Source organism: Chroicocephalus ridibundus, chromosome 11 (genome assembly GCF_963924245.1).
Source record: "Chroicocephalus ridibundus chromosome 11, bChrRid1.1, whole genome shotgun sequence".
NCBI classification, from domain to species: Eukaryota; Metazoa; Chordata; class Aves; order Charadriiformes; family Laridae; genus Chroicocephalus; species Chroicocephalus ridibundus.
The window spans coordinates 8,395,318-8,422,723 of record NC_086294.1 but is presented as its reverse complement, the minus strand read 5'-3'; the positions used below and the strand labels follow the sequence as shown (position 1 = coordinate 8,422,723).

The 27,406-nt window shown below is 36.9% G+C and overlaps 1 protein-coding gene across 2 annotated transcripts in view; it reads left to right on the top strand.

Annotated features, from left to right (window-relative positions):
• Positions 1 to 26,071, top strand: part of GABRG2 (gamma-aminobutyric acid type A receptor subunit gamma2) — a 70,782-nt gene extending 44,711 nt beyond the window's left edge. The window contains exons 7-10 of one of the 2 annotated variants that reach the window (XM_063349012.1): positions 18,270 to 18,422; positions 20,442 to 20,647; positions 22,534 to 22,557; positions 24,081 to 26,071. In XM_063349012.1, coding sequence (XP_063205082.1) covers positions 18,270 to 18,422; positions 20,442 to 20,647; positions 22,534 to 22,557; positions 24,081 to 24,356 — 659 coding nt within the window. In that variant the 3' untranslated portion in view covers positions 24,357 to 26,071. The remainder of the gene's footprint in view (positions 1 to 18,269; positions 18,423 to 20,441; positions 20,648 to 22,533; positions 22,558 to 24,080) is intronic. The other variant, XM_063349013.1, reaches the window with a different exon arrangement.
• The last annotated feature ends 1,335 nt before the right edge of the window (positions 26,072 to 27,406 follow it).

Genomic DNA, 27,406 nt, shown 5'->3' with positions numbered 1-27,406 from the left:
AAATGGAAGTCATGACAAAACCCCCAAAACTCGGACTTCTCTCTTTCATTCTGCTGAAGTATTTTGAATGCTCTCTTGGCTCTGTCTACTCTTTCTCTCCCACCTGCTGTATGTGCGTATCAATGGCAAAGTGCTTGCTAGGGAAGGGGGCCAGCAGAGCTGAACCAAAATGGAGGCCTGCTGCTGGGCACAGCGCCATGGAGGAGGAGTGCTGCATTTGCCTGGTGGGAATGTGGTTTCCTGAAGGAAACTGGGTGGCATTTCCATATCCACGTCCCTTCCAGGAAACTCATGAGTTCCTTCAAAACAAATATTGTTTTGTTGGGTGTAAGAAGTTATTGCTTGCAATTTTATTGCTTTGCCTCTTGGCTTTAGAGTATCCTTCTCTCTTATGGCATCTGAGGTAACATCATGACTGACTTTGCCTCATAGAGAATCTCTCTAACAAGCTACACCTGCAAGATATGAATGACCACTGCATCATTTCTGTATCCAACCTATCATCTCAAGTCATAAGTCTTTTACAACAGCAACCTCCACAGAAAGATAAATGCAAAAAGGAATAGCTGACTCTCTTGAGCATATTAACCTTTTCTGGTGCCTAGCACCAGTTGCAGACTTACCTCTCTGTGGAGATACATAGCAGCTTAACTTCTAAAAAACAAGGTAGGAGAGCTTACAGAGATCTAGCTTCCAGTGACTTCATATTACATCACCAATATGTAGAGTACACTCCAGCCCATGTGGTAAAGCTCAATCCACAGTTCCCTCACCACAGTCCTGTGGGACTCCAAATGCATCCTTCTCTGTATGCCACACAATGTTTCAGATTCAGAATTCCCAGTTCATTTCTAAAAGCTTTCCAGGACATAACATTTTCAAATGTTAAAAGAGAAAAGTCTTAACATAACCCATGGGATTCACAGTGTTATAACCTCACTTTTAAGAAAAGATTAAGAGGTTGCACTTCCTGGCCTGAAAACATACAACATGATGGTATTCACACTGTGACGTGGAATGGACACTCCCAGGGGAACCTGTTTTGTAGTAGCTGTGAATGTTATCCCGAATATGTCTGTTTGAGACATAAATAATTCTTCAAAGGCCTCCTCTTGAAACAGCCAAGCCACTTAAATACCTTGTAGGATCTGGACTAGGGTGATTAGATACACCTAGAAGCTCTGCCTTTATTCCTGTGAAGCTGGTAACTGAAACTTCAAGATAGTATCAGTAGTCTTTAAAGAATTTTTTTACATCCTAAGCTTGATCTGTTTGACTTCAAATGGCAATGCTGGTTATAAATTATTCATGATTCATAGCTGTCTCTTCCGAGACATGATCTTCAAACTAAGCATCCTCTTCATCTCTATTCTTCCCTTCAGGCCTGTTGCATGCAGGCCTGTAGCCTGTCTTACTCCTGCTCTTTGTATTAAGTGTAATTTTAGGACATCATGTCATTGTTTGCCATTTTTCATAGTTTCTCTCTCTTCCTGTCTCACTATCTCCGGTATCATCTACTTTTTTTAACGCCACCTGATGTCAATAACATCCTCCTAGAAAGCTCAAGAGGTTAAAAATACACCCAAACACATTTGCCATCTCCTTTCTTAGTATATAAATAACTGTTCTGTTAGAGATAGTTTTTTCCCTTTCATTTCCTCACCAATTACACCTTAGACTATTTTGCAACACCTACTTTTGCCAGTGGATGTTTCTGCTGTTACATGTTAGCTCTGGTTGTGAACAAGATTAATTTGCACATTGCTGAAGGTTTGCACCTGCTTTCTGCAAGACCAAATGCTTAAGAAACCAGAAACAATTGGAATCTGCACACAGAGCAGGCATTGTCCTCGGGCAAACTGAGAGCAGGAGAATGAGGATACTGTTTACCTCTCAAACATTAGTCCACAATAGCCTTTCCTGGAGGAACGTCTCAAATTGGAAAACAAATACATTTGTGGTATTTTTATTTTAAATCATTTTAAGTAGTTATAAAAACCTACAAGTAGGATTCAGAGTGTCTTATTTTCCATAGTCGTAGATGTGAACTCTGGAACACACTTTTCCAGGTAATTTGGCAATCTCTTACAGCAATATAATGGATTTATCTACTTAAGTATATTGAACAAAATGTCTCTGAAAATACTCCACGTTTCTCATTAGAAAAATTCAGTTTTTATTACCCAGATGTTATAGTTTTAAAGCATGTTTCTAATAAATTTTACACGTTTACAAAATCTTGACAATGAAAAAGCTACTCTCAAACAAGTGATCCCAAATACAGATCCAGATTCTCATGAAAATCATTCTAAGCCTTAGTGTGTAGACTTATGATATTTTGAAAGCTTTTTAAAAGTCACGTGTGTACGACTGTATGTAATATAGTCACAGATGTAACATTTTACTTATGTAGTATACATGACCTCGTGTCTTGTATATTACATAAAAAAATGATCTTTTATTAAACTCAGTTCATGGCAAACTAACTCTAGAGCTCAAAATCCTAGTAGTCAGCAACAATCCTGAGGCAGATGTATATCTTCCTGAAACATGTACATTAACAGGAATAACCTGCTCCGATACAGCCATTTACATGTACAGCAGGAGAAAAGTAGAGCTCACGTGGGAGAGAAGGTACTTGTGTGAGACAGCATGTACTGCTCAGAAAGTAGGTAGGCAACAGATATATACTCACTGAGACAGAGAATGCTGTTCTTCCCATGCTGTGAACAGACCATGCAAGGTAAAGAAAAATGTTTTGTTCTTTTGAGCAATGAAGACCTCTGTAATAGCCAAACACAGCATATTTTTCAGGTTTCCTACATTTCACGTTAGAAAGCTGATTTCTTTTGAGTCACACTCATTCTCTTAGGTCAAAAGGTGCTCTTTCAACTAGTCCAAACTGGGTTTACTCTGCTATGGTGGATTTTTACAAGCCAAAATTCTGGTTAGGACCTACAAAATAAGCTTAAATCCATATATGCAGACATACATAAATTGGCAAAATAGAACGTATGTTCACCAAAATGACCAAACTCTGAGCATGGACTAACTATGGGTTAGTTTAATTCCTGTTTTTATTTGTGAGAGTTAAATGCAACTGAACTGAACGTTTTGTAGAAGTTAAATGCAACTGTCTCAGCTTCAATTCTAGGCAGCTACGTATTAACAATTAGAGGAAAATGACAAGTATGCTTTTCTCCACTTTTAAAAACACCCTAACACAATCTACATAGATCTATGACTATTTGCCACTGTAAAACATGTTGGGGAGGGACTCAAAACTGAAGAAGCTTTAAAGGTTGCAGGCACAGGTGGGAAGCTTCCTTGTACTTGATAAGTCTAAGAAACCAGTAACTTCTGTCAGGCAACTGTTTTTAAGGGTCATTCTACCAGTGTCCACGTCTCAAAAAAAGTAATCATTCCATTCACAAACAGTAACATAGTGTTAGATGTAAGTAGAAAAGAAAAATTACCTAGCCCATAAATGAGTAGCACTGATGCTGGGAACTCTGACAGTAGCTGCGTTTGGCTGCAGGTTCAGAAAGGTGTCACACAACATCAGCAGAAGGAGCACAGGGCTCACTTTCCTAGTATACAAACAGACCATACCCTGCTACATACGGACAGTGAAATTGCCATGGTAATCACTATTATAATTGAAAAATAATAATAATTTGATGAATACTAGAACTTCACAAATAGTTACAAAAAGTGTACTATTTTTCTCCCTTCTTCCTTTCAACCCCATGTATTATACATATATGCAGGCGTGTTCAAGGCTCATTCAAACAGCAACTCCTCCTGGTATGACCAATTTATACATTTGTCTGCTAATGCAGATGAATACTAAGATATGCACTGGAATTCCTACACAAATACCAGTAAATCTTAAACAAGAAGTTAGCGTTAGAACTCAGTTTAACAAGGTGCATAAACATCCTCTCTTCCTACCTGCGTATGTGGGTAAACAACAGGTTTCTGAAGAACTTAATCTGTCAACAAGTAAAACTAGAGAGCTGATTAGGAGGACTCCCTGCAGAATTCTGCAAGGAATTTCAACATTGAAAGCCTTCATGATAAAAACATGAATTTTTAAGCAATAGAATTATCTTTTGCTATGGAATTTCATTTTAAGTCAATATTCAACAGAAACAAATAATGGACTTATGCATTGCTGTGTCTGTCATTGATACAAGAAACAGAAAATCGTGGACTGCCTCTCTCAATGGCATAATCACTACCTGGTTTATGTGCTTACTTACATTTTAATTAACTCCTAAATGAATGATCTGGTTACCCTTCAACTACATAGTGGGATCCCGTAAGAATCAGGAGTATCGGGAAGTTCAATACTACCATAATCATTCAAGAACTGATCTCATTTAGTGTCTGAGTATGGACAAGTTTTTCAGTGGAAGGCACAGAGATCCAATCCTACACAACACTGAAATAATCTAACTCTCATGCCTCTGTCACCTTTAATAGTCTTAATTTTTTGTAAGCCCCAGTGCATGAGGGTTTTTATTCTTTTCTAAAATTCCGTTTTCTGAATTTTCTTACCATCATAGGCATAGGTGTCACCTTGTTTCCATGTTGCATTAAAATTCTTTTTCAAAGAGTACAGCCTGCTATTTTTTGGCAACCCAGAAACATGACAAAACTGAATGAAATTTGGTTTTTTCTTTGTATTTTAAGAAAAAAAGTTTGGAAAAATGCAGAAAGTTTCAGGACAATCCTTATAGCAATGATTATGGGCTCTGATTTTAAATAGGAATATTTGTGAGTTTACTTTATTTTGCTTTTTTTGCATGACCGTGCCTACATCGGTACTTTCTAGTATCAGCAGAAACAGAATATATATTTATTATTTGATATGCCAGATGTTGTTGAAGCATAGTGTGCATATGCTCCAAAGAAACTCCACGAGAGTAAAGATGGGTTGAGATAAGAGAAATAGCTGTCCTACAGCTGCTCAGTGAGAGCAGTGGGACTAAACCTGAGATACCTTGCCTGCTTCTTCAGTGTCCTAATCAATAATCCACATTGCTTCTTTGAGGTATTTTTGGGCTATGTTGTTTTCCAACAAGCCAATTTACTTTTTACTACCTATCTTTGTTGAGTTCTTGTGCTCAAAGTCATCATCTTTTGTTACTGAGCTGCCCTAGCTCTCTGAAGCCCATGACATTTGGTAGCTGATCATACTGAGCTCTAAAGAAAGTTGGGTTTGATCTGTACTACTTTTGCCCCTTGATGTTTTGCCTTCCAGGATTTCATACCCAAGTGATTTTTAGTCTTTTCTTGGTTACTTAGATTGGTTTCCCGGGGGTTTAAAACTAAATATTTGCTGATGAAATCTTCTAAAATATTTAAAGGAAGCCAAAAATAAACGGAATTGAAGTCCTGAAAAAAAAAAATAGCGCTGTAAGTTGAGCAAAAAAGCATGTTGTATTCCTCCCAGCATCCCTCGGGCTCTTTGTTTATGGTACTGTCTTTCCAGTAATCTCCCTGTGCATTCAGTGGAAGTGAGATGCTGGTGTTCAAGTGGTACTTTCTTGTATAAATATTTCTTCTGCTGGGGGGTCAGACAGAATGAATCTGTGAAATCTGTAGCTCCCCTGCAGAACATTGCCCCCATGCAGTCATGCCCTCTCTCCTCTGGAGAGGAAGTAGAAGAAAACATCAAGTTTTATTGCAGCCTCGGGTTACATAATACTGTCTCTTGGCTCTGAAAATAACTGGAAACATCAAGATCAAAGATTAAATGTACTGTATCCTCAAATTCCTCTTCTCTCAGAAAGAAAGGCTTTCAGAGGAATTCCAGAATGACCTTTGCCATGCAAGACAATTTATAAAGATGTAAAAGCAAATCTGAGAAGTGGTGTTTTATGAACTGCGTTAGTCCTCTGCAGTCATTTCAGCAACCAGGACATGCGCAAAGCTCGTTAAACAGTACTAATTTCAGGGGAGTTTTCTAACATGTCTGTAAGTCTGTTGTTATTTAGACCAAAAATATTAAATACTTTCTTTTCTTCTCTTGTGGCGCGTTCACCAAATAGGTTTGTATCTAATTTTCAACCACTTCTGAAATTTTGGGAAGCCTACAGTAGAGTCCATGGATGGCAGCTGGGTCTCTTGTTCAGCCAGTATGGCAGCAGTTCTGTCCACAGACTTATCCATTGACTACAAACAGAGCCCTGATGTCTAATAGCGGATTAGCTGAGATGAGATCACGAAGGGAACTGGTCCACGTAAGATCTGACTCCCTTTGGGAGTTTTCTGTCCCTCTTGATTGACCATTTGCTTTTTACTTTGTTATTTCAGGTACTCAATGTTAGCAGTTTTTACCCTAGGCCTCAAAGTGCCACATTTAACTTCATTCCCATTTTCACATCCTACATTTATCTTACTACCCCTGGAGTTGCCCACACTCCCTTTTCACACAAATCCTTTGCATTCTTGTCTAGAAAGTCCAAACATGTAGACCCACGATATCGTGTAAATGTTGCGCTTTACCACCTTTGCAAAGCAGAAAACCCAGCTTTTTGTGCTTTTTTCCTTGGTGCAAACTGCTGAAAATTTCAACAAGATAAAATTTACATAGCTTTGATAATTCTTATTTCAAGCTGTTTCATAATCCTGATAGCGTGTTTGATCTAAAGTACCAGAGATGTGGTGTACTTCATGCTTTGGAGTATGGAAACAAACCAGTTATTTCCAATTCTCCTTGTATGTAAGAACATGTAAATTGGATGTTGCCAGGAAGCGGGTATACTATCTGGATACCTGGAAATTAATGTAATTAATAAAACATATTTCTTATTTGCTTACAGTGGTGATTTCACCATATCTCAAAACCTTTATTATGGTAATGATAATATGTGAAATATTCAAAATTAATCAAGTTAGTGCTTTAAATGTGCATGGAGCCCTTATCTGTAGGTGCATATTTTTTTTGAAGCAGACAGCTTTTCCTTAGGTATTCATATAACAACCAGCCATCCAAAAGGGCCAAGGACACAGGATGCCTGACTGTGTCAGGCACAGCAAGATTTCTAACAGAACAGCACCCCAACTGGCTTGTGTTACCTGGAAATTGTGGCTCTCTACTTTCTCACATTACTCGAGATTTCTGTCATCCTCACATTTTCTCATTTCTTTGTTCCAATTTTCTGTCACAGTAAGTCAAAGAGGTTATTTAGAAACCTAACCACTCCTAAGCATTCAGAGATGAGACACTGAACTTTCACCCTGGGATAATGCTTCCTAGGCAGGAGGGGAGTGGGAAAGGGAGCAGAAGGTTCTATAATTTGCAGATTATTTACACACTGGAGCATAACGGTTCACTCACAGCAGCTGAACTATATTACATCATGTTGCTGCCATATCTGAACACTAATCCTGCACATTAAAAAGTCTCCTGTATTTGCTAATGCCAGTATAGTAGCTTAGCTGCCTTCAAAAACAAACAAAAAAGATCAGTTGTTTGTAATTATGTCCCCAAATAGGAAAAAAATCATATGTAAATATATAGGGTCAGTAATGTTCATTTTCCCTTTGAACTTTTAGTATTCACAGATGGAACCTTAGAAACAAACACACATAAGTTTACCTTACCTCAATACATTTCCACATACTGACATTTTTCAGCAACAAAAAATTCTTAGGGTGAATCTTGTCTCTGTGAATTCTAAGGGAAGGTGGGAACAACAGTAATAGATTTTAATTACTGTCTAGTGTCATTACATTCTTTCCTCCTATAATTAGAAACTAATGAGAAGTGGAACACATTCTGTCAAATGAACTGAGAAAACAGCACTTCAAGTGGAATGAGCGGCCAAGGACCAAATAAAATCGAGAACTGTCAGGCAGAAAGACACGTCATACATAAAGAAATTTCATTTGTTTGGATGGCTGTAATGATTCATCTCATTTTGCAGGAGCTTCATCAGCTGGGGTTGTCATTTCACACAAACATAAACTAATTTCAGTTCTCTTCTCCCTGCTCCCGCAGGAAATCAAGGTGTTTGATGTCAGACACATTCACATATAGACATACACGTTACTCTTTAAAAACAGAAAAAAAAAAAAAAGAAAAAAAAAAGACAAAATCTGCTCCCATCCCCTGCCCTCCACCCTGCTCTGCAATGTAGCTAGGATTCATCCTTTGGAATGTAAATTGAAAACCAGGCTTGCAGCTATCTGAATCCCAGAGATAATCTTATATAAATGGACTATAGTGCAGGCTTTGTCAAAGTCTTAATATTGTTTTACCTCATTACATAATCAAGCTCTAATCACGGCTTAGAAATGGATATTTAGAATCGGGGTGAAATCACTTAGTACAGCTGCTGTGCTGTATCAGCAGTGACCATGAATCGCCCCATTCTTTACGTAATGCCCAGACAGAGTGAGTGCCAACAGTCAGGTAGAGAATAGCAACATTTCCAAGTGCTTCAAGTCCGCTGCAAGCAAATATCTACAATGCCATGGCAGATTTTCTTTCTTTCTTTGCCCTAAAGGCTAAATATTCACTGTATTTTATTTCACATCATGACTTCCCTATGACACAATAGCGGCATTTTCCTGCTAAACCTCAGAGGGAAAGAGATTGTCAAGCATTTTTGAAAAGGAAGAGACTTAATTATTTTTTGAAACTGTCTGGCCCTTATGCAATCTAAAAATGAGTCAACGAAAGAAACAAAAAACTGTGAAGGACAGAAACAATGAAAAGGGCATTTAGCAAAGGATGAGATAATGAGAAGGTCTCATGGTCAGATTTCCAGGGGACAGTGGTCTTTCTGATTTTGCCTTTTCCCCAGACTTCTAATTTCTAGCTGTGGACACCAATAAATCTCATAAATATCAGCTTATGATCAACACCGTGATCAAAGTTCTGTCCTATCTTTATGAAAATTCACTCATGTCCCCAGTGATCAAATACTTCAGCTGAAATTATTTTCTGTGATATATGTAAAAACATATATTGCACTGTAGGAGCTAATATCATTTCTTCATGTGATAAATGACCACTTTTAGAAGAACTGTTTCATTAGTACTGAACTGGATAGACTTTCTGATCTGATGGAAGAAGAAAAACCCATCAAAAATAGGTGACTTCAGGTTTTATACAAGAGAGTCATTTAAATAGGTTAAATCTGAATCCTCATAGAAAACTGCGTATTTAGAAAAAATATTGTTTTCCTCATACCACAGTAACAGTGCAAGACATCACACTGAACTGCATTTTCAGGCTGACTCAGTACCTTCACCAAGACAATAAATGCCAGAAGAATTCCAAATATAGACCCCGTCAAGACAAGAAAAGAGATGGGGACATAAGCCAAATGAAGATGCATCAGGACAAATACACCAATCTTGAACTATTTATGTGATTTTTCATCCCAGATTAGTGCTACACTGTAGAATATAGTCCAGTCTGACACTAGCCTGATTTGGGAGAGAGAGATCTGACTCCGCTCTCCCATTTGCCCCTTTTTCTGCCTTTGCTGGGAGCAGTAAACTGCATCCAGTCACTGCTGCGCAGAGCATACACCAGAGATCTGGTACCATCACCTGTTTTGACATGAAAGAGAAAAGGCTTTGCCCATATTTTACCTTTTCTATTTTATTTTATTTTATTTTATTTCTCCACTCGTAGCAGTTTTCGGGCAATCCTGCTGCCCTCCAGTCTGCCGGAAGTGGATGAAGAGCACACAACGTGAAATAAATTGGTTGTTTTACAGGCAATGGTGTTGCGGGCAGAGTGAATAACTTCACTTGTAAGAGAGAAGCAGTGAAATGTTTATTAACATAAAACAGGGATTTAACCAAGTGAGTCGTGAATGCAACAGTGTTTCATGAGATTCGATGCCAGGGTACACTTGATTATTTACTGCATAGAGGCCAGGGTCAGACAAGCTCTCAGGGAGACCCTCCCGTTGAGTCACGAGGTTCGGAAAGGACCCCCTTGCTTTCTAAACTCCTTCTCAGAGAGGAGTCTAGGTGCGGCTGGATCCGATCCTAGTCCCAGACTTGGTCAACCATTTATGTCTAAAGGATTATATATGCGCAATCAATCCTTATATCACTTAGCTAAGATTTCAAAGTTTAGCATGCGATTAGTCACTTACCGAGAATCTGTGGCGGCAAGGAATCTCTCAACCTCGAGGAGAAGAGCCTTAAGCGAGCGTCCCCACTCAAGGGGAGATCCTGTCGTGCAGCCCGCTGCCGTGCAGGAGAGCTCAAAGGGCTCTTGGGCTGTCCGCTATTTATGGAGTAAGATAACTGACCTATAGTCATATTCTCATGGGAACAAGATACCTAGGTTCCCACTCCAGACAGTGTTTTGGTTACGTTGCCAGCCATCTCCCACAGTTCAAGTGCAACTCAGAACAACTCCCGCTGATGGCCATGGCTTGAGCAGGAGCCGAGGGGGGAAAAAGGGGGAAAAGGGAGAGCAGACCGCCACAAATGCCCCACAAGCTTACCAATTATTTGTTATTACAGTATATCTACATAAAAATGGCACCAAGCCTGCCTCCTTTTTTTTTTTAAAGGAGGAAGATGTATTTAGGATCCTTTTGGTCCCATTTGCTACTATTTTTATAGTCAGTATTGATCCAGTAGGTTAGCATTTGAACAGCGAGAGAGAACTGGAAGTTCATCTGGGATTCAATAGGATTTGGGTACGTAGCTCCAGCCCAGAAACGTAAGGCACTGAACTAATACCCAGCAAGATGCAGTAATACCAGCTCTAGAAAAATAACAGATGTTATTTTCACATGTTCTAGAAATCTGAATATTGCAGACTAAGCCAATAAACCCTTTGGTTTGGGTCTGGGATCATCTTGTTTTATGTGTGGGTACATTATGAAACAAAATGGTCAATGATTAAAGCCTTTCAGTTATGTTAAAATATTTTACACTTTTTTAAAAACTTTTTTCCCCCAAATTCATCAAGTGTCTATTTTTAAAAAAAATATGATTAATTCAGAGTGAGAGCTTACTTAGAGTACTGACAACAATGGACTTACAATAAAGCTCCTTCCTTAAAAAAAGGTATTTATAGAAATCATATGTTACTATTTTAATGGTATTTCCGTGTATCATGACTAAACCCAAGAAAACATATATTTTCTATTAAGCTACTATTTACCTGTTCATTCTTTAAAAAAAAAAAATAAAAATCAAACAACAGTGCTAACTGTGATCTCTGCCTAACAGAAAATGAGACTGTTGGCCATGTTAACAGTAAAAGAGAGAGAGAACAAGGATGTATCTATTAGTTATTTATGAGGAAAAGAAGACAAATTCTGCTGACACAGTTGTTCTTCATTAACAATTTATGTAGTTTATACTCATTACTTGTAGCATAAAGGTGATGTTACTTCGGTAATATTTCTATCATACAAGAGCTGGTTTAGTTCTTTACAAGTGCTCCTCTATTAACAGAGCCACAGAAGTCAGTTATGCCATTTGAGTGTTTGTATAAACACTCAATGGGGAGAATAATTAGAAATTTTTAAGATTCGGTTTTCCACTGGCAGACTTGCAATTGTTTCTCATTTCTATTCTGAGGTGACAGTGCCCTCCTGTGGCACGATTTTTTTTATTTGCTTTTTTCCCTATATATACTCCATCCAGAAAGATTAACTGGATAGGGTTTGCCAGATATAAACAAGTAATTTATTTATGCACTTATTATATGAGCTCATTTTGAGAAAAGGTTCCATTTCTATCTATGTTTTCTTATGGTTCTCTAAACAAACCTTCTAAAAGTTCTTGCTCTTTTCTGTATGTTTTCTGTGTAAAATTAGGAAAGAAAAACCCATTGGAAATCTGGACAGCTGGTACATGTCTGGGTCTGTATGAACCATGTGGCTGCTACTGGCCACACTAACAAACTTGTGCCTATTAGTTACCATGTAAACAGGTACCTACATTAATCCTAGTTGCTAGTCGTTTGATAAGTCCTTAAAGAACAAATAATGGCCTGAAATTTTGGGAGAGTTTGGCTCATACATTACTCTTCTCCTGGGTTTTTTTCTTGGCAGTTTCACAAATCTATCAAGTGGAGGAAAACGTCAAGTTTTAAAAAGATATAATAAAAATACTTGGTAGCATTTTTCTGCCAATTATTGCTTCATCATCAATATTCTCCTATATAATTTATTTTTGCCACAGATTTTTACATTTTAGGCATAAAAAGTGCAAAAATTATAAACATTATCAGAATTACTAAAGCACGTATTGATTTTCATACTACTAAACACTGGCAAAAATACTTAAGGTAACCACATACTCAAGGAAAAACCTGCTCAGGCCCTGGACAGAACAGTTCCTGGGGCAGAGCTCCACAATGAAGCTCCCTGACACCACAGAGTCAGAATGAAGTGAGGAGCTCGTGTGCTGTATACTTTCAGCACACAGGAATTCTGGAGATTTTAGGTAGTAGACTGTATGATGGAACAAATAAAGTCTGAGAAGAACAGAGCGACCTCTACCATCCATCTGGTTTTGCTGTACCCTTTAGAGTGGTGTGTAGCTTTGTGAGAAACAGAGATAGCACGGGGCTAGTCAGAACAAAGTCATCTTATAAACTCTCAAAAAACTTCTATCTATGGACACGTGCCTATGCACACATTGCTTGTATTCCAAAACCTTTAACTTTGCCAGGAAAGATTTTCACCTAAATGCCAACATGTAAAAAGGCCAGCCTCTCCATATATTTAACAGAAATGAAATACTGAATTTTTTCCACTCCAAAACCACCTATGAGAATGAACTGAAATGACACACACACAAATAACTTGACCAGGTGGTCAACATGTAATTTTTGAAGCTCTTCTGCAGTTCTTTTAATAATTTAAATCTAGCAGTGTTTTAAACAACAGAAAACAATCTTATAATAGTAAGTGTAAAATAATCTTAGCTATAAGTGTTACTACCTGAACTATAATTAAGACACCAATTTCCTGTAATGCTAGAAAGCTGTTCTTTTCTCTAGCATTTGTACTAGCTTCCAAATCACTTCTGAGTACAAATTAGAGGCTTGTTTTCCCAGTACCTTACACTTTGCACAGTCACTTAAACATGCATAAAGAGAGTACTAATGGGTATAATTTCCCATTGACTTCGCACAGGTATAAATGATTCCACAACCAGGAAGCAATGAAGGATCACACCCACTGTGCTGATTAAATCCGTTAAGTGCAGTGTACATTCCCCCTGGCTATACTTCCTGGCACGACTAATTCCTTCTATCGAACCTTTGGGACTTAGGCCAGGACGTATGCACAGATGGTTCCTCAAATCAGGAATTCACTTCCCTACTGTCTAACAGAGCCTGAATCCTGGTATTCAAATTACTATATCACACAAGTGTGTGGTAGGAGGAGCTTACCTATTTCCAAAGTTCACATAGACTGCTTTGAATCTATGTAAATTAGGATGGCACAGGACTGTTAGAAATAAAATATTTTGTAAGGTCATGTACGATCATGATCACTAGATACTGATGGTATGTATCTCCTTTGCAAAACACATCCTACTCTAGAAGTGGCTTTAGGCCCGTGCACTTTCTCTGCGTAGAGCAGGGATTATTGCCACCAAGAGGTATCTTCTACTTCCCATTCATAGCAGCAGTATGAAGATTCTGTGGCTCAAGTCAGAACCCTGCCCTGAGTCTTGTGATCTTCCAAAACATAATTAGCAGGAATATCCATTCATTCACGTAGAAAACATCATATGAGTATTTATACATGAGGATAAACATGACCTGGATAGCATTTTCCTGAGGGACTGCATTTTGATTTAAATATATGTCACTGAAGGAACTGATTAACTGGTTATCATCTCTTCAGATGAGGAAGACTTTATCGATACAAACATAGATTAATACAGAGGAAAAGGAAAAATACATATATTCAGAGGGAGAGATGAGGTCTAGATATATTAAGGATGACTTACTGTGCTTTTCAATGTAATAAAATTATTTTTTCTGGGGAAATTTTGTATTTCTTTAAAAACTGAAAATTATCTAGGATTTATTTTCTAGATATATGTAAGATTTATATATACCTTTGAATAGGTAGCAGGATTGTAAAGTCTCTGGTGAAAGGCTAAGTAATCAAAAATCTTCTAATTAGGGGGCCAAATATTGAGTAATTGAGTATATTGTCTTACAAAGATACTGCCAGATTGCATTAACATTCATTTCTAGAAAAATCCAAAAGTATATTAGCCCTCCAAACAGCAATCTGGCAGTCTGAGAAGCTTTCTTGCTGCAGTAGACAATATTGGATAAACAAGAGCCAGAGCTCCGGGAAAGAGGATGAAGTAATAATGAAAAGATTATCAATTTGCCAGGTGAGGGCTAATGAATGACACCATGCTAAGGATCAAGTCTGGCCATTTTTTACTAAAATAATGTCTTAGTTTGACAGCTTCATGCAGGCATCACACCAGGAGTGAAAAATCACCTCAGGCACAGAGATAATCTGAAAAAAACAGAGAATATTTAAACTGGTCCCAGATGAAGAGCAGAGAGGTCCATGAATAGAGTCAGAAAAAACAAATGTGGATAAAAACAGGGCTGAGGCAAGATTCCATCATGAAAGGTATGATTAAAGCAAAGTACTGTCAAGTCCATGAGTCCACATTCCACAGAGGACTTAATGCATTTTACATTTTGCATGTATGTGTTATGATAACTGTTATTAGGTCCTAAATTGCACGTCTTTGATTTTGCATTAGTTTGTACGCTCAGAGTACTTTTCTTATTCAAAATCTGAGAAGGCCTGCTGTTACATCATTCCAACATCACTTACGTAAACTTAAATGCTTCTCTGGAACATCCCACCACTCTTTTCCTTAATGCTTTATTTACAATTGTTTGTATTAACTTCAAGGCTAAAAGAGCTATTCAGTACATTACAGAATTATTGGCTTGCCTTGTCTTGGCATTTCCTAACTTATACTTGTTAGTCTCACTCTTCAGAATCCCAACCAAGCAAGGTAAGAAATAGACAAAACACCTCTTTGTGATGTTAACATTATTTCTTCCTTTAGTAAGATTCTCTGAAATAGTGGAATTCATTCCACAACGCAACAGTGTCTCTGCAGCACCAGCAGGCTTTCAGATTAGAAAGCAAAATGTAATTTAAAAGAATTTATGCATCCTTGAATGCTTCTTCAGACTGGTCAACTCCACACTGCCTGGCAAGTTATAGTTGACACTGAAGTTTTCGCTTCCTTTGATGTAATCTTGCCATTAAGTAGAAACTTTAAAGCCCATATAAAGTATATATGGTCTCTCGTTTCCTTGAGCTTTCAGTAAAATGTTTCCAATTCTACAAGACATGAGCAACAAGGTCTGCCAGAATAGTTCTGTGGACTTTGTCTATAAATATTAGGAGCTGATACAGTGCTCCCTATGAATAGCATTCTGGAGTGTTTGGGATTTTTTTTTACACAATTATCCATTAAGAAAGAAAGTCTTTGCCTAAAGGAAAGTACAATAACACTTGTGAGGGTTGAACAAAATCTAGAACGATTACGTCACTTTAACTTATTGGAACATGTCAGCAGAGATATGTTATTTCTAACCATACTTGGTTAAAAAGTCCAGTATAAAAAAAAAAAAAAGCGCAAAGGGAACTATGTTCAATTACATATAAAACACTTCCACCGGGAGTGTCTCCAGCTTGTGCAGCCAAAGCTCTGTGACAGGACACTGCTGTTGCTCTATGGAAATGGATTGTCCTCTGAAGTGCATCTTTGAGACAACAGAGAATTCAAAGAGATGTTTCATTGCTGCTGAACGGACTGTGGTCTTTACAAGTTAGTTAACATTTTAAAAGCTCTTGTACGTAACATGTCAAACAAAAAATATTTCTGTTTTAAAATAATGCATAAAATATTGTAAAAATATTATTTTAATAGCTTACTGTATAAAAAACCTCCCTGTGTTAAGGGAAAAATCCAAACAAGTCTCCATGAAGACCAGATGATCACCAGCAAGCTTTCTAGAAAAACACGATAAAACAATGTATATGGAAATAGTCTACAAAATGGAAGGACTGAGGCTACTCTCTCTATATACACATACATGTATATTCATATGTTACCCACACCACCATTTGGCTTGGTTTGCATAGGCTGTTATCAAACAAGGACAATGCATGAAGTCTTTACAGTACGCCCTGGTCTAGGTCATCTGGATGTGTCTGTTTTCTCAGCACCCGCGCTGAGTTTTGGATTTGACTCCAATACCTGTAAGAAAGTGCTGGCTTGTGTACTACATTCTGATATTTTCTGTTCTTTTGAATAAAAGATCCTACAAGGCAAGAGTGCTAGAACTACCAAAACAGTTGAGCTAAAAGACCTGTCTGAGTACAGGACAAAAAATATGGAGAAAGTAGTTACCTAGCATTTGATATGTCTGTTCAGCTACTCCAAGAGTCCATAGCAGTTGCAGCTTTAGAAAAAAGCAATAACAGAAAACAGCTGATTTTTTAATTTCAGATGTGAGCTAATCTTTTGTACCTTTTTATGGTCACATCTATGTTCAGATTTACATTTCACCTCTTCTGATCATTTTTTGTCTTTTAAGAAAAAGTCCTTCTTAAAACCATTTGCGTGGAAGTAATACAGCTACTGCTTAAAGTAATCTCTACCATAGTATATCAAAAAAAAAAAAAAACCAAACCACTAAACAATTTTGAAACACCGATTATATTAATAGCACATATGAAGGTGAATGAATAAAAAAGTTAATTCCCAAAATTGACAAAATAATCACTTCTCAGGAAGTTAGTACACGATCCAGAGAGATGAGGAATGAGTCATAGTGTAATTTTATGGCTTCAGTTTTACAGTGTTCCTGATCAGTGGTATTTTTTTGGGGTTGAGGTTTTTTTGGTATATGAAGGACATACACATATAATGCAAACTTATCTGTGAATTAAGGGGATAATCAGACAGCAGTTACTAAAATTGGTTGCTCATATTCAGCCATATCTCCTTATTCAGCCGTATCTCCTTATAAATCACACACATATAATTTGTTTCTTAAGTTCTTGGTTTAATTATAATATAATTAAATTAAAACCAGTTAATCCCTAGGATATGGACATGCACACTGAAAAAAAATAATATAACAAAGAATCAACAGCTAAAAAATGATCTCTGAAGTTTCTTCTGTGACCAGGTTCAAAGGGATTATTTTGGGGGAAATTAAAATTTTAATTATGCCTGAAAACAGAGAATTCGATGTTAACTAAAGGTACTGATCTAAGCAGAATACACATTAGCCACTGAGTATCTTTGATAATGCTGGAAAAGTATCTCAGTCTAAATTTGCAAGTCCTGTTCCATTGCAATTGGAGACTTCTCTGGACTGCACTTCACCAAATTGCAATGAAGTCTTTTGTAGCCTGGGGTTCTGTAGTTCTTTTGCAATCAAGATTTCCCAGGAGTGCTGCAATCTGAAGTAAGGATCAGAATGAGGGGGTTTTTTAGTTTAGAAAAAAATGCGTCAAAAACTGAAGCTTTGCTGTATTCCCGAATCCGGATGGAATTGAATTAACAGCTTGAGAGGGGAAAACAAACTGGAAATAGAATCACAAAACTATTGAATGGTAATGATGTGTTATGCATACCAGAGTAACATATAGCCTGGCTTTTTTGGGCACTTAGGAGATGTAGGTTCAAATGCTTTTAGAGGAGATAATACAACAGAAGATCTGCAAGCAAATAAAAAATTAATTATTGACACAGCCTAGCCCTGAAGAATAGTTGGGAACATGAATAATTTAGAAATACATCTGAAAGCATGCATGATTTGAGAACGGGGCTGAGAGCACGCTAAGAGGGACAGCATGGTGACTGGAGGTTTGCTGGACCACCACCACTCACTGAGTTGCTCCAAGAGGACTATACCAGGCATTTACAAGTTATGAGGAGTGACTCGGGTAGAAAGAAGCCTGCTGTGCTATGCAAGGGAGGTTACCCTTGAAATCTTAAAGTCCAAGTCACCTAACTGAACCTGCAAGTCTGTTTACTTTCATAGTGTGGAAAATTCACTAGTTCTTGAGCTATACCAGTGTTGAAGAAGAGGCATGCATGTATTTGCCACCAGTATATCTGGTGAATCAGCTTAACATATATACCCCAGACATAGAATAGGAAAACCCCAGCTATTATATAAAAATTCTATGTTGGGCTTTTAAAATATTATTCTATCTCAGTGTGCTTTTATTTTACAGGAGACTATGTAGTCATGTCTGTTTACTTTAACCTGAGCAGGAGAATGGGTTATTTCACTATTCAGACGTACATTCCCTGCACACTTATTGTTGTGTTGTCCTGGGTCTCTTTCTGGATTAATAAGGATGCCGTTCCCGCCAGAACATCACTGGGTAAGTTGTTTTTTCTTCCTGCTTTTATTCAAGCGTTATGATGTTTAATTGACACCTCTGCGGATCACAAGTTTGTAAATGTAAGAGGAGAGACAATTTCCCATGAGCTTTCCTTGTTTAGAGGGATGTAGTCATTTCCAGGGAATAACACAGCCCAAACCATATTTGCATCTCTTCCTTTTTACTATGTCACATCCTAACTCTGAGTATTGTAGATTGCCTGCAATAAAAACTTTTGCATCTTTTCTGATGACAGCAGTATTTTTATAAACATGAATAGGATGGAGAACATTGCTGGGTTAGAGGCAGGGACGCATTAGTTTTATTTGCTCTACTTCCATATCATGGTGACTAGCAATGCAAATGAAGTAAATACCAAGAGGGGAATCAATCTTTCTGGATGTCTGTGTGCTGTAGTGCCGTAGCGGTAAAAAGGGGAGAATGTAGTACCCTGACTTCTGCTTTAGGGACCAACAATCAAATATTGCTTTCAGGACACAAAATCAACTGAATTTGGTGGTATCTAAAATCCTATACGTGAAAACGTGACAGGTAACTAATCAGCATTAGCAATTTCTACACATTTAGCAACTATTCCACAAGTAAACTAAATGAGAGACTAAATTAACCTGGCTTGTGCAAAGCAGCTGTAAGAATTAGCAAAATAGAAACATTCAACTAGAGAAAGTTAAATACATTTTCTACTTTTGCATTAAATCAACAGAAGTGAGAATCATTTTAGTTTCTCCTTCTGCATTTTCATTTCTTCATAGAACTACAGCACACGGCACTGGAGTGCAAAATGAGGGACAGCATTTTCATTCCAGAACTCCCTTGAAAGAAACACAGGAACAGAGGCTCCCATGACAGAAAGTTTTAAGCATTTTATTGCCCTTTTCACATCCTCTCTAAAAAGAGGTTCTAAAATCCGCTTTTAAAAAGTATAAAATTAATGAAAGCATTCAGCTGTTATTTTAAGTTTTACTTAGATAGACCCGTCCCTCCGTTGAGAATTAGTCCATTTGTACCACTGAGGAGGTAAAATCAGTGATACGAAATTTTCCATATAAAATGTGATGGATTTTAACTGTTTTGATGCATTTTTAATGTTCTTCACATCCTAGTACAGGAAATAATGTTCTGAAAGGAGAAGGATGGTTAGGCATGCCACAGTACTTCTCAGTCATAGCCTACAGTCACTTAGGAAGGCCAGAAGAGACGCAGCTCTGGCACCAAGAGAAATCCGACCCCACACTGTTACAATTATAAGGAGCCCAGAGAAACTCTCCCTTCCAGCTTTATTTGAAAGAAATCACTTAAATAACAAGCAGCAGATAATTTGTGTGGGGCCAGCATATTTTGCATACAACTAGAATACATTTAGGCAAGAAAAAAGGAACAGTTTTATTTCTTTGTGTAGCACACGTACAAATCTACACACATTTTGTCCTGAAGTTCCTGCTGAATTACATGAACTGATAGAATGGCTGCAAGTGTGTCTCTTACTGACACTGGTATGATTACCATGCAACTGAAAATAAGCAAAACTCATCCAAAAAGCACAAAAAGTTTGAGATTGGTCCTGATGTTACTTTGAAGAATGGAGTAAAGCCATTTTTATTCTCCGTCATGATTTTCTCACTTTGACACAAGTTGTCTTCTGTCTAGCTCTGTTTAAGGGTTTGAGCACACAAACCCTAAATTTCTCCATTAAAAATAAAGGCCCCCTAGAAGTAAACTACAAAACTGAAAAATTAAATTAGATTTCTTAGAATCAGAATCCATCTGTATTCTGCAGAGCAGCACTTCCAGTGACCATGCAAAAATGTTTCATACCCTGTGTTAATCCTCAAAGCTCTCACTGAATCCACATTTCACTGCTGGAATGTGCTGTTTAATATCTTTGCTATATGTTTGAACTCCAGGCATACTTCAAAAGCAGTCAGAGAGAGATAACTGGCAAAACCAGTTTATTACGTGAAATAATAATATTTCTGTTGTTTTCTATCTATCTACCAGGTATTACAACTGTCCTGACAATGACCACCCTAAGTACAATTGCTCGTAAATCTCTTCCCAAAGTTTCCTATGTAACAGCAATGGATCTTTTTGTGTCAGTCTGCTTTATTTTTGTTTTCTCTGCCCTGGTGGAATATGGAACTTTGCACTACTTTGTCAGCAACAGAAAGCCAAGCAAGGATAAAGACAAAAAGAAGAAAAATCCAGTATGTATCTTTTTACTGGTCTGAAGGTCTAAAATTCAATTAGGTTTTCTGAGAGAGCATTTAAATCCTTCTTTATGCTTGTACTTTCTTTTCAGATTCTGCTATTACATATATACTCTTCCTTTGTATTAATAGGAATGCAAACACCCACCTTGAGAATGAAAAGCTCATCTATTATGGTTGTCTGGATGCCAGAGAAGCTAATTTCTTAGAATAAGGATCCTTTTAACCAAAGTGTTCTGCAAATCACAATTACCACCAAAACCATTATTTACGTTACAGACAGAGCTCTTGCTGTGACCTTTATGGAAGAATTATCAATTTCTCAGTCTTAGCTTTAGCAATATTCTCTGCCATTAACTTATGCCTGTATTATTGACATGACTGTTTTTCTTACTATCAGGATTAACAGTTAAACTTTTATATTCAAACTACAGAATGTGCTTTTTCTAATCCCCCCCTTAAGCATCTGTTTCCTTTTTATTGTTTCCTTATCGTCTTTTTCTTGTATTTCTTACCTCCTTTATCTACTTCTCTCCCTTAGAAAGTGATTTGGCTAGTAGTTTACAATGTTACTGATGGATGCATGCTACACAATAATAAAGAAATGTATGTAATAGCCACAATAAAAAAAAAATCCTGGAAATACCCACAGCAGGGGTTTGGGGTTTTGCCCAGATAGAGAAGTTGTTTGTTGCTTATTTTATCCAGGACAGATTTCTCCTTTCCTTTTGCAACTGAGCTGAAAAGTCTGTTGTCTAGAATCTCTGAGGTGAAAAGAAGCAGTGTGAAAACCTAGAGGGAAAAGTAGCCTAATAGTCTACAAAAAACCCCAAATATGCCTGTGAAAAATGTGAAGAACAAGTATTTTACATTAATAGAGAGTATTTTTAAATCTATTTCAGGCATCTAGAAAATAATGAAGTCACTTAGATATGCTCTGCTAAAATCTTCAAGGACTTTTGAAGATATTCTCTTTTAGTTATAACATACAGCACAATAAAAATATAGAAAAAATAGTAATTAAAGAACCTTTTATTACACATTATTGCTGTAATTTCAAAATGCTGTTGAGAAGTAGACTCTAAAGAAAAAAAACAAAAAACCAACAACAAATCAGATGTACTCCGTGGTGAATAAACAGCCAGAAAAACATCTATAAAACTACAGAGGAAGAATTCTCACGTAACTTTAGGTATGCTAAAGTTGGATTTGATCACAGACCTCTCTTTTGGTCAAAAGAAAGGCACTTCCGGACGGTGATGCATCTTGGCCTGTCTTAGGCCGAAATAAAAGGCCGTCTGTGTGCACGTGTGTCTCTCACAGTCAATTAAAGGAGCAAAGATTAACTACCTCAAATTTAGTTGTTTCACTTAAAGATGTCCATATAAGGGCAGATTACTTGTTCTTTACGTTACTTATCTGTGAACATCTGGGGACAAACAGAAATATAAATTATTGCCTGGATCCTAATCCCAGAGTCTAAAAAACTAAGAAGTACAGTGTTCAGGACCTAGTCTGCAGGTAAAAAGATTTTTTTCTAAAAAGTGTTTTTATAAACTGTGAATGGTCTCCTCTCAAAACAGCTCAACATAAAAGATTGGAATCCCCTGAGAATATGAAAAGATCTAAATGGAGTTTGATATCTTACGTCTTTGGACCAGCTGTAGTTACAAGATAGTGAAAAGTCAAAAATGTGGGGGTTTTATATTACAGATACTTGCTTAAATTGCTATTATCCCAACCTTTCTATAAATTTAGTTCTTTTTGACTTACTATGTTTTAGAAACATATTTTTAATTTACATTATTTTTGTCTCTTTCTTTCTTTCCTTTCTTTCTTTAATTTAAAACAAACCCCTCTCTTTTCTGTCTACAAAATGAAAGCTTCTTCGGATGTTTTCCTTCAAGGTATAATGTTTTTTGGAATGGAAATTCACTGCATGCGACTGCTGAATTTAACTATTAGAGCTTATATGAGAGTGGTGCTTTGTTGGTTTTGGGGTTTTTTTTTGTTTTCTGTTTGTTTTGTTTTTTTTTTTAAATGAGACATCTAAGCATTCTACTCAAGGTAACTTCCTAATTAAGTAGAATGGTTACATATTTCTAAACAATCTATAGAGTTGATTCAGCAGCCCAAATATTGATTCACTATGGTTCTGAACTTACCCAAGTTCAAGAGTGGTCAACGTTATTGGATCGCATGAATTAAGAGAGTTTGATGTTGAAACATTTCTGCTCCTCTCTTTCTCAATTTGTCATGGGATCCAATACCACCAGCTACACCAGAAGCCTGCAATACACCCTTTTAGAACTCAGCTCTGACCCCGCCCTTTATAACTTCTGTGATTTCACTCCAAATTATGAAACCAAATCTGTCCTGATGTTGACCTGAACAAAATCCAATGTCATCATCAATTACTCAAATGCTGTTCCTTATGCAATAAAGTCAGAGTTTTGAAAGGGTTTAAGATGCACATATATTTTTAATGCTGTCCCTGGATCAACACACTCTTAGCAAATATATCTAGCTATGTTCCACATCTAAACCCTATCTTTATTTAGAAATGCAGAGATTTTGTAAAACAAAGAACAAAACCAAACAAATGAACAAACAAAAAAACAGGGGAAAAAAGAAGCCACATAAAACAAAGACAAGAAATTTACTTACTCATGGAATTTGTTGTTATTTTACCCTAACTATCAGCAGAAAATGTCAATGCCTGTCATCCTAATGTTTACCAAGTCCTCAAATGTGTTTTAAATGCTTCATTTGCTGAATTCACTGCAAATATATACATATATATATATATATCTACAGCTACTATATAAAATTTGGAATATGTTGAACCTTCTAGTTGGTAAACGTTAGTACACGATGAACTGCATATATTCAAATGATTGGAAAGTCTTATAGAGATTCTCCTAATCTATTCAAAAGACTCAGGTTTTGCCTTTTTTCCTGTATATATATTTGCTCATGTCTCAACACGAACCAGCTCTATGTTAAAATCCTGCATTTCCAATTGATTATTTCAGTTCCTTCTACGTGCAAATACATAAATTGCCTTCAGATATCAAGCAGCTATATAACATATAAAACACCAAAGAAATTCAAAATACCATCAATTACATGCCTGAATCTTTCCCTTTAACATCTAATGTTTATTTAGTTTGGCTTTAAAGCAAATTGTCCACAGCTGTTAACTGTATATTGATTTGTGCTGCTTTCCTATAAAGTTATAATGTATGATGCTACTTTTAATGAGTTCAAGGTAATATTACCTTTAGAACTCCTCAGCAATTTCCCATGTACCACCCGCAGAACCATCATTCACATGTTGACCATTACTATCTATCTCCCTGTTGGTCTGGTGATAATAACAGTCTCTCCCCTCCTGCCATCTTTTTCTTTTTCTGCCACCCCACCTTAGGCACCTACAATTGACATCCGGCCTCGATCAGCTACTATTCAAATGAACAATGCTACACACCTCCAAGAAAGGGATGAAGAATATGGGTATGAGTGTCTTGATGGCAAGGACTGTGCCAGTTTTTTTTGCTGCTTTGAGGATTGTCGAACGGGAGCATGGAGGCATGGAAGAATACACATCCGCATTGCCAAAATGGACTCCTATGCCCGCATCTTCTTCCCAACTGCCTTCTGTTTATTTAACCTGGTGTATTGGGTATCATATCTTTACCTTTAAAAGCAGAAGGAAATCAGTGATATGAGCCTTACTCACTGAATTTCTTAGAGAGATGGTTTCCTATGTCCACTTGAAGTATTTACGACACGCTTTATAGTGGTCTGAATTCTTTAGTGCCATAACCCGGTAAATATCAATCATATCATTTGTCCACAAATTGCCATCAGGTTATTGTGAATTAAATGTCCATTCAACATGCTGAAATAATTTGAAATAAAAATCATATAAACAGGTAATATACAGCTATACCTGCTGGAACAGAGAGAAACCGAGTAGACAGCGTAAGGGGAGCGTGGCAACATCACTTAAAAGTTGGTACTGCTATTTCAAACAGGAGTGAGAGAGAGGAGAATTCCCAGGTAAAGAGCTGTACAGTTTGTTAACATTGGCTATAATTATGCTATAGCTTTATTCTCTGTGGGCTTTTCTTTTTGGAAGAGTCATCTCTCACTTTGAATAGGTATTATTAAGCTAAGAAAACAACTTCTACTCCCACCAAGATAAAAATAGACCTTTCCCTTTGCCATCCCTTTAAGAGCACATGTACAATGCTGTAAATATTTCAATACCTTGTAGTACATAAAGTCTAGTGCATGCATCTTTTGGGGGCCAAAATAAATGAAACAAAGGTACCATAAAGTATTGTCTTTTATTTTGTGTCTCTGGATGTGCTATCGTAATTGAAATGTGGACAATATTTTTTTTTTCCTTGAAAAATTACCCCTTTCCCTCATGCATGGAAGATCCAAGCAGACAGCACTTTCATGTAAGACATTAGAGAAGCCTTAAGGATTCAAATAAATAACATGTAGACAAATCTGTATGGCCAATATAATAGCTCATAAAGTATATTGTATGTGTCTGCTGCAGTTGTAGCCTTCATTTTCCATTGATAATGTTGCTATATTTCAACTGAATTTCCAGTAATTATACATTGCAAGATCAGCTTCTGAATTTAATCCATGTGCTTCTACTGTTCTTTTCCTACCTTGAGTTCCACCTTTTTCCTTACAAAAGTGTTTGTGGGGTTTTATTCTTTAATCCAGTCCAGGAAATAGCTTTTATTCTAGACATTATTTTTACATAAGAGCTTCAAGTTCGTTTTGAAACATTTGATTTTGTATTATATATGCACATTCAATTCTCTGCCCATTCATGTCCTTGATTAGCAATAGTTGTTGTCAGTGCTGCTTTTCACTCAGTGAGTACCTTTACTAAAACAAACCTTTACCATGGCTAGCACACAGTTTATAGATAGCCTTGAAAATAAAAGAGAACAAAGGGTGTCTTGGCTACTAAATCACATGGTATGCAGTTTATGTGTATTTAAAACCTTCAACCCACCTGGGTGAATCTTGAAACCCATTTAACCACTGGTTTTCAGAACCTGTATGATGCTCAATTATGCAACCTTAAGCACATGTAAATATGACTGACCTTTTTTTTAATTGTCAAAGATGTAAAATGTCACCTCCACAAAAGTGGGCTTGCATATTGAAAAGGGAGATATATAACTTACCATTACAGAATTATTAATAGCTAAAATGGAGGAAAAAGGAAAGTTTTCCGATGTTTGTATAGTTTTGGAAATAAAAATGTATAGAAAAGGAATAACTCTTGATCATCAATTGCTCCTTGTCCAATGTATTTGAAAACATTTTAATAAAGGAATTGCACACACCTGTGGACTTTTTCAATAAAACTGCTGCACTCAATTCCAGTTTTCTTGTGATTAGTTTGTTAAAAGCATGCTCCAAAGACTAGACTCCTTGACTAGTTTGATTCATCCACTGCCTAAATATAAGTGATTATAATTCTCACAACCCTCTGCATTGTCTCATTTTGTAGTCAAATGGCTCACCCACATGACTTTCAAGGATGGAGACTAAATCTTTAAAACCTTTTTTAAGATTATCTTATTCTTAAAACAAAATATAAAAAGAAATCACTGAATTGGAAGTATCATAATGAAGAGAGATAACCTTTCTTTATCTACTCAAAGCAGAGAGTGTCTCCGCTCCCTGAATGAGCGTCAATCATCTTCCACACGGAAATGTGTTTCAGCTGGTGCCAGACAGATCACTATTTTTTTTTTTTTTCAGTGGTCAGTGATTTAATGGCTTTCTGTTAGTTCTTTGCAGTTAATAAGAGTGGCTGATGTTACAAATTTAAGGTTTCAATTTTTATCTGGATCTTTTCCCTGCTACCAAATAGGTTTTATATAGATCATTATGAATCTCAGCCCAACCCAGCCCTTTAATTCTCTCAGTCCAAGTGCATTTCAGTTAACATATTTAGATTTTTTTTTTAAATGCCTGTGAAATTAAGAATTCAGTGACACTGAGTACTTGACCTTAGTTCAGTCACCAGATTACCTGTGCCTATAGAAAGCCTGCAAGACTCAAGAATCAGATGCAGTAACAAGGAGCAAACAAATGGATCCCTCACTTGTGCAAGCTGTCCTTCCTCTTCCAGCAAGGGAGGAGTTTAGTTAAAAGATTGATATACCACCCTCTCAATAATACCACACCTACAGTTAAGGATTTGAGTGAAATTTTCTCACCCTATATCAATAAGTAAAGGAAATAAACCCTTAATCTGTAATTACCCAACACCAACGCCTTGTCTCCTGCCACACTTATTTAGGTAATTTGTCATTTCCTCTTGGGGAAAATGGCTGAGATTCAAAGGACAGTTCATGAAGAAACACATAATTCCTAGTGAGAAAATTACACCAAAACACAATCTAGTGCTCACTAAACAAAAAGTATAGCGTTGTTCTGAATAGAGACTAAATTAGCTGTTCAGTACAGAATCAAAAGATGACCTTTGTATTGTCAAGCCAAACTGCCACCGCAGCATACAAAATAGCAAGAAAATAGCAGTTGGGTATGATGAGGATTACAATTCAGAAGAAAACTGCTCACAAAGCTATGAATGTAGACACATTCACACATACATATTATATAAAATATATTAATATATACATTATATATATTAACTCTCTCAGCTGCAGTCTAGGGAAGAAACTCACTCCTGATGCAACAGAC